The following is an 8,288-nucleotide window of genomic DNA, read 5'->3' on the forward strand; positions in this document are numbered from 1 at the left end:
CACGTGGCTGCTGTAAGTCCTCAGCAGTGGAAAAATTCCTCTCCCAGAACACAACCACTGCCCCCCCCAAAAAAAGAACTGAGAAAACAATTATTTATTGGGCAAGTAAGCTGAATCAGAGTGCAAACAACTTGGAGAAGCTTCAGACTCGGTAATGTAGTGCATGAACCAGGGTGGGAGAGCTCAGACATAGGAGCCAAATCAGAGCTAACAGCTTAAGACTGGCCAGAACAACAGAGTTTGCTCTGTTGCACCTTTTAGACGGATCAGATCTTTGCTCTGTGTGATCAGATCTGTTGCTGTGTTACAGAAACAGATGGCCGGAAACAGGAGGTTCAAGGGGTAACAAATAAATATAGAAGCTGAAAAAAAAAAAAATACCTTTTTTCCCAATCTCAAGGCAAGAATCACTCCTGCCTCACCCCTAGTCCCAGCTGCTTACCTGCTGCTATAACATTTCTTTTTTTTCAGCCTCTGCTCTTGTAAGCCTCAAGACTATGGCTCCATACTTAGAAACAACTTGCAACAGAAAAGCCAAAGGCTTGCAAATTTATTTGACTTAGTTTCCTTAGCACCGATTGCATTTTCACAGCAACAGGCTACAAGGTCCGTGCCACCCACTTAACTCTCGCATTTGACAGGGTTTCTATACATGTGTAGCAACAGTAGGTGAGGTGCCCATGCCATACATGAGCCCTATATACTGCCTTCTACGTCACTGAACTCTTCACATCAAGATAGTTTTTCTTCCCAGAAGCCAAACTATAGCACAGATATTACAAAGCAGAATTTACTGTCACACAAACATTCACAGTAGAGAGTCCTTTCAGATTTGATATCTGTGAAATACTACTGTTTCCCTTAGTAATTAACTATATTCTTATATACATCATCAGATCCAACGCTTTGATTCTGAGGTACCATGGAGCAAAGCAGCAAGAATACAAATACGTAATATAGTAATTTAGCCCACTAAACCTCTGCAACAGGTGAAATATCCAACAGAATTTTCATTTTCATTTTGCAGGGATGAAAATTAAAAAACACAGCCAAGCCACCTCTTTGCCTATATATAAGCCAAGGGAAAGCGAAGGAGAAAAGAAAGAGATATAACCATAAAGAAAAGTTTTATTTAGAAAGTGCTGTTTCAATAAACACTTTTGCTTATGCTGGCACAAGAACTTTACAAACGACTAGGTATGGCATTTCAATTCTAGGACAGCCCACTAATGCAATGTGTAGCTAGCAAAAAGCTCCAGTTGCTTAGTAAAGTTCTACCTGCAGCTTTACTGTCCTATATTCGGGAACAGGGAGAAGGTTAAAATAGGCACAGATAAAGCCACCTCACGGAGATGAGACTTCTGACAGCAGAGGCACTCTGGGCTGTAAGACTCTCTTTCCACCGCAGTGATCAGCTGTAGAAACAGCACAACCCAACAGCAAAGGGTTGCTACTCTTCTTTCAGCATCCTCCTTCCCCATTCAGGAAGAAGGCACAGTGTGGAAACAAGTGGTGATTGTGGTTTTGTGGCTTTTAAATGTACATGAATTTTAACATGAAGTACTTTATACATGAGTAACTGAAATATCTAAAGCATTTCCCATACATTGTGCTTTCCAACTCATCCTGCATTTAAGCTATCATTCTACAGAGAGACAGGTTTTCCTCAGATGACACAAACATCATCATCCAAAGAAAGAACCTTCTCAAAGCTACTGAGGGAACAATTTGAAACTTCTTTTTTTATAAAAAGACTTCTTCCAGAGCTTTTCTCATTTCAATCTTAAAGGATTCCTGAGATAACAGGCACTTGTTTTTTCTGAGACTGCCCAAAATATTTGGCCAAAAATGGCATCAACATTATTAATGCAAACAGCAAGCTTGTTGTTACAAAAGGCTTTATTGTGCCTGTCTAAAACCTTTTCTGTTCCTGGTGGCAGTCCATCAGCATGTATCTCAGCTGGTCACACGCTGGTGCCAGCTGTGGCCGAGCACTGTTCACTTTTCATCTCTGAGAGAGGCTCTGTTTGGCTTGTCTGTGCCTGACCCTCGGATTTCACAGCGTGCAGGGCATAGTTAATGCTTGTGCTTTCAATCCAGCTCCAGGACCTGGTGAGGGGGTTGTACAGCATCCCATTCACAGCCTTGACAGAGAAGCCATCTAGAAAAGTAAGAAGGCATAAAGAAACATTTTCTTTCTGAGTCACTGCCACATCAAACACTTTAGAACAGCAAGTCTGAAATACGCTTCTTCCACTTGTGGAATTGTGCTTCACAAGCCTGCTTTTGTCAGACACCAGCAGCAGCAATGACCACACCATTACCACTATATGGTAAGCCACTGCAAGGAGATACACTACAAACAACCAACCACGTGTGGGTGAATGATAAAGTTTTGGTTTTTCTTATAGACAGACACATCCTTCAGACTGACACCACATGCTTCAAAATCAAAACGTGAGTACGTCTTTGGAAGGACTTTGCAGATCCCCCCGAGAAGAGGAAATATAAGAAAGGCAGAAGAGTGCAATCAAAAACTTGGCGTAAGCAAGGAGTGATTTAGCACTCCCTGTTGAGCAGCTCTCAGTTCACTGCATGCCTCTGCCATGTCCCAGTAGGATGCAGCAGACAAGGCAGAAAACAAACAGCCACTCAAAACAAATCACTCCACTGCACCTGCTTCTCCTTTTCAGGAGAGAAAAGCAACAAGCACCAGCACGTTGAGTCGGGCCGTGATCCTGATGGCACCTCTGGAAGGTGCTGTGCAAAGGCCTTACCAAGAGAATACTCATACACCAGGTTCCCTACAGTGAACTAAAGGAGAGTGAGATATTTGGTGAGAGGGTTTTAAAGCACGTTTAGAGAAGGAGGACAATGAAGCAGAGTTCTTTCCAGCTCAGTACTTTTTCTCTTGTAAAAGCCATCAAACCACAGCTGATTTGATCAAATCAGCATGGTACTGCTTCTCAAGAACTGACTGCTGTACTTGTGGTAGATTTCACCTTCACAATCTTTAAGGAATCTTTTAGTAACATAATATTCATAAAGAACATGGAGCCACAACCAAAAATAAAACACCTCCCAGCAGGAAGATGACAAACAAAGCAGTGCAGCAGGGCAGCTCTGGAGTGCCAATACAGTTATTTCCTGAAACCTGACCTAGAAGATATGAACCACTTCAGAGTGTACATCCTGCCACCAGAACAGGATGGAAAACCTTGGCCTTCTTGCTTCAGCTGTCCAACAGTGGGACAGCTGTAATGGTGATTTTGTTTGACTAATCTCTGCATTCGTACAACTCCATTTTGTTTATACAATAGCCAGCAAGCAGCAGTGTCTCTAACACAGAAATGGTGCTTACCGACTAGTAACTCACACAGGAAAAGCTGTATGCTGCCAACAGCAATCACCCCAGCTCTCCTATCCCCTTGCCACTCCTACAGCAAGCACTGAGTCTCTCCCCATGCTCCCATCACCCAGCCCAGTACTCACTCGCTTCCAAGAGGCGCTCCAGCTCCTCTGGGGGAACAAACTTCTCCCAGTCATGTGTTCCTTCTGGTACAATGCCTGCTATTTTTTCTGCAACCACAATTCCCAGGATATAGGACAACTGAGTTTTATTGATTGTAGTAATGAACAAAGAACCTCCAGGCTAGTTAAAATATTAAAATGTTAAATCAGAAAAACATTCATTTGAAAATACACTTTACCTTCACTCTCATTAAAGCTTAAGCTGTCTATCTACAAGCCCATATGCTACAAGGTGACATAACCATAATCAGAAACCACTTCCGTGCACAGAAACCATCTAACAAAGTCAGTTATAATATTGCCCAGGAAATGGATAAAAGAAAGGCATAAAGTCAATACAGGACCTGTTGTAAAAACAAAGATGTGTTATGTTGGTTGGTTTGTTTTTAAATTGAAGCTTTAGTACAACATGCAATACTGCTCAACTTATCAGACTGCTGAACATAGCTAGCTTGCATTAATGATGACAGGGACAAAATCCAAAGCCAGGAATGAATTCTAAGCATTTAAGAGACTTTTTGGTAGGAAAAAAAGGATAATTTCTATGTCCCCAAATGGCCAAAAATCAGTTAAAAATTCCATTCAAATAATCTATTATTCCTTCTGATGACCAAAAAGAAACATCACGAGATTAGAGAGATGCTGCTTGCACACCAGGCCTACCATCCTTCTTTGCAAAGATATCAAAAGGAATAAAACACCACCTGATTATCTCTGAGGATCACTATCACCCTTTATAAGGGACTCAGGAGCTTCTTCTGAACCAGAAACGTTATTACAGTCAGTTTAAAGGCAGTCTGAGCCACTGCACTCCATCTCCAACAGCACTGACTTGTTTTACCTAGATGAAATGGGATGCAACCAGATTTATGATGCAAAGCTGTATCTCAACAGTAGGTAATGCCACTAACACTTTCCTAAGGCAGGACAGAGGAAATAAATATGCTCCAATTTCAGGTTCCTGAAGGTAGGAAGATGTACTCACACCTTTGGAGCACGTCTCAGCACTCGTGCACCCAAGTGGAGAAAGGGATGCAGATGGAGGCATTCTCACATACCTTCAAATGAAAATCTCCATAATAAAAGAGAATACTTCCAATAACGAAAGCAAGAACTCTCTTACCTTTAACACCTGACAGCAACACTTGATAAACATTTCAAGGTCAGCCACATGCTCCACGACTTCAGAAGCTACAATTACATCAAACATTTCCACAGACTCCTCCACAATCTCCTCCAGTGAGCTGGACTTGTACTGTATTCTCTTGGCCAGAACTGGATCAAATGACTTGTGCTGATCCGCCGCTCTGATGTTTTCTTCCAGAGGATCAATTCCAGTAACTGAAGCTCCCAGTCTACCTAGAGGCTAAGAATACAAAGTGTAATTTATTCTCCGCGTGAAAGCAGAGGTTTTTTTTCTTTTAATTAAAGGTGCCTTCAATTTCACAGTGTCCATAGGTGATGCAGGAAACAAGGCAAATGCCAATAAATGACGAGCTCTGGCCCAGCAGTTTTATTTCAAATGTTAATTAAAGGGAAAATAAAAACACTTAGCTTTATCTGCATGGGAGCAATAATTTTCTCCGACAGAAAACTAAATACCAGAATATACAGTATTTTTCAGAAAAACTTCTGAGTCCATTTTGTTGTCCCAAATAAAGATTTCCTCCAACATCACCCTCAGGTAGAGGGAAAACAAAGGAGGAAAATCAACACAGTATGTAAAGAGGGAAAACAATGCCTTATTTAATTACTGTCATTACTTTCTTCAACATCCATCTGTAACGGCAAATCCTCATATCTTTTTAATGGTTATTTAATACGTGATTATATCTGGGGCTTTCTCACTGCTGAGAACTGAACACTGATGCTTGCTAGGATAGCAGCTGGCTTGGCTGTCACTCAAGCTCTTCCAGTGTCTTCTTACTCATAGGTTAACACCTCAGTCATCACCTCTCCTGAAACCGAAACAGGCTGCTGAACATGACCACATGTATGTTATTCCAACCCGAAATCCACCAGTTATTAGCCTAAGAGAGCCAGGCAGCACACCGGTTCTGCACGTCCCGTCAGAGAGCAGGCTCTCATTAGACCAAGGATTTTGCTCAGAATGAATTAGGGAAGAAAAAAAAAGAAATAGGGAGAGATTATTTGCAACACTTCATTTCAGATGCTGATAAAGTTCCCAGGATCACTCGGCTGAAGCTACAAACCACCCATCATCTACTGTTGAGATGCAGCACTGCTCGGGGCCTGTGCAACCATTTGGTTCCACTTCTCAGCCCCCAGGTTCTGCAGAACGCTCAGGAGCCTGTCTGTGCTGCTAACTAAGGCATCACTGGAAGAGAAGAGCTCCTTCTCTGAGGATTAGAAATGGAACAGCATCACAGTTAACTCAAAAAACACACGTGCTTTTTAACAGGAAAAACAGGAGCACATTGTTTCTTACCTCACTCAGCAGTCCACCACCACAGCCAACATCCAGAATCTTGATCCCAGAAAGTGGGCTTCCCTGCTGGTAGGTGCTGCTCATGTTCAGCACAGTGTCTCTGGCAGAAAGGGGCAAACACACAGGGTGGTTCAGTAAATGCAACACGCAGTTAACTTACGTGTTGCTAATGGTTATACATTCTCCGTGTTTTCTGAGGTTGCAGGGAAACAGTACCCATAAAAACACCTGTCTTCAAACCCACACCTAATAAACGGCACTCTGATGTCATTCATGGAATGCAGGGCTGAGTATTCTCCTTGCTCATCCCACCACCTGTGTGCCAGCAGCTGGAATTTCCTCAATTCCTTTGGATCCACTGACGACTGCGAGGTGCTGAGCAGCCTCCTCACGGTGACCCTGAGCAACGAAAGCCACGTCATGAAACTAATACCTGAAATATGGTGAGAAAACACACTCTTCATAATCAGAGGATGAAAAGAAAAGAAAAAAAAAAGCTTTCATCCAACTCCCAGTATTTGTGGTATTTAGAAATGCCTTCAGGTGATGCCATGATGCCATCCCCTGTCACACAGCGCAAGTCCAGCCCCAGTCCTTACATGCTGCCGTTTAGGTCAGTCGGAGTGCTGCTGGGATTCAGCCGAACTTTGCCATTACGGTTCAGGAGAGTGCTGGTGGGGAGCGTGCAGCAGGACGGCTCGCCGTGGCCACCTGCAGACACAGAGCGGGGCACTGAGCGGCACACGCCGGCTCCGCAGCTCGCGGGCAGAAAGCAACCCGGCCTGTCACCGCTGCTCTGGGACGTACGCACAGCCTCAACTGGGAATACCTACTGGTTATCGCTGCGTTAGAAAAAGGAAAGCAGTTTATTCTGAGCGTGCCTGCACAAACACGCTTCCAGATAAAACAGCCCCAGGGCTGCCATCCCTGATTCACCGCACGGCTGCACGCTCCTTCGCAGCTCACGCACACGGGCACCGGCCACGAAACGCCTGCGCGAAACCCGCCCGGGCGGGGCGCAGCCTGGCCGAGGCCGCCGCGTTCTCCAGCCTTTTCCAAATCGCCTCCCGGCCCCACCGCGGCGGCCATGGAGGAGCCCGGTCTGCGCGGCACCGACCGCTACACCCCGCGGGGCGGCAGATCCTACCGCCGGACCAGGCCGGACCCCGCCCGCTCGCCCCCCTTCAACCCTTTCCCTCTCACCGGCCGCCGCCCACCGGCCGCTCAGGGCGCGGACAAAGGCGCGGACCGACCCCGCGCCGCCCACCATGGCTGTGCTCTGGGATCGCGCTCCGCGCGTCCGCCGGCAACGGGGACGGCGCCGCGGCGTTCCGCTGCTTTCCGTTCCGCCGGGCCGCTCCCCCCCCCAACTCCACTCTCCCCATCGGGTTAAAAACGCGGCGTCGGAGCCCGGGCGCGCTGTCCGTGCGTTTCCCCTGCGGCGACGCGGTGCGGGGATTTCGCTGTTCTAACAACTGTAGGGGTCTTCCAGCCCTTCCACGCAGGGAAGGCCCGGGAAAGCCGCCGTGCCCGCACATAGAGCCGGTCGCTCCGCGGTGTGCTGGAACCGCTACGGCCCGAAGGCACGGGGCGCCCCGCAGGCGGGAGCGCTCCGACTTTGTGTCTGCCGCGCCTAAACGCACTGTGAACTTGCATGGCCGGGATGGGCCGACAGCTGGACTACGCGATCTGAGAGATTGCGACCGGAATGATTCTGTGATTCGCTTAGCAGAACAGGCAGTCCGGAACATGAGAGCCAATATACACGCTGCCATTGCTTTTATATTTTCTATTTAAAGAAAAAAAGTAGTAACAAGTAATTAAATACACACACACTGGCGTGTGTTTTACATAACAGGATAAGCTGGTTCTAAACTGGAGGCAGCCGAACCATTATTGCATTCCAGCATTAACAGCAGATTTTAAGACAACAGCATTTAAGAGCAGCAGCCTGGTCTCTGCCCTCTCCCTTAAAATAAACCCTCAAAGACACAACAGATTTTTCTCCCAAAGCACAAATTATGCCATAATTCAAAAAGTTTGTAACTGCTGAAGCTTTAGACTCTGTTAGTTTACTGCCATTGGGCCTAGCCATGGCAGCAGCCTGTTCCTGGACTGCAAAACAGGTGCCTTTGTGTACATATTCATGTTATTTTTGTTGTACTTGCCTTCAAAGCAGCATTTGCGTGGAAACCAGCTCTCACTTGACTCCACACTGTCCTTGACTCATAAATATTTCAAGGGAACCCCCCCAGAGTTTCTGGCATTCAACATTGCGTGCCTCCATCTCCTAGACTGCACAAGTATG

General features: G+C 45.9%; 1 protein-coding gene across 1 annotated transcript; it reads right to left on the bottom strand.

Annotated features, from left to right (window-relative positions):
* Positions 1-1,110: 1,110 nt before the first annotated feature.
* On the bottom strand, positions 1,111-6,982 carry COQ3 (coenzyme Q3, methyltransferase). The gene is made up of 7 exons (XM_042894354.1): positions 6,814-6,982; positions 6,580-6,691; positions 6,227-6,379; positions 5,981-6,080; positions 4,655-4,897; positions 3,493-3,652; positions 1,111-2,161 (listed from the first exon to the last, which is right to left on the bottom strand). Coding segments are annotated over exons 2-7 (855 nt in total). The 5' UTR covers positions 6,582-6,691; positions 6,814-6,982; the 3' UTR covers positions 1,111-1,964.
* Positions 6,983-8,288: the final 1,306 nt, after the last annotated feature.

This window comes from Lagopus leucura, unplaced genomic scaffold (genome assembly GCF_019238085.1).
Source record: "Lagopus leucura isolate 7727_CA_CO unplaced genomic scaffold, USGS_WTPT01 Super-Scaffold_73, whole genome shotgun sequence".
NCBI lineage: Eukaryota > Metazoa > Chordata > Aves > Galliformes > Phasianidae > Lagopus > Lagopus leucura.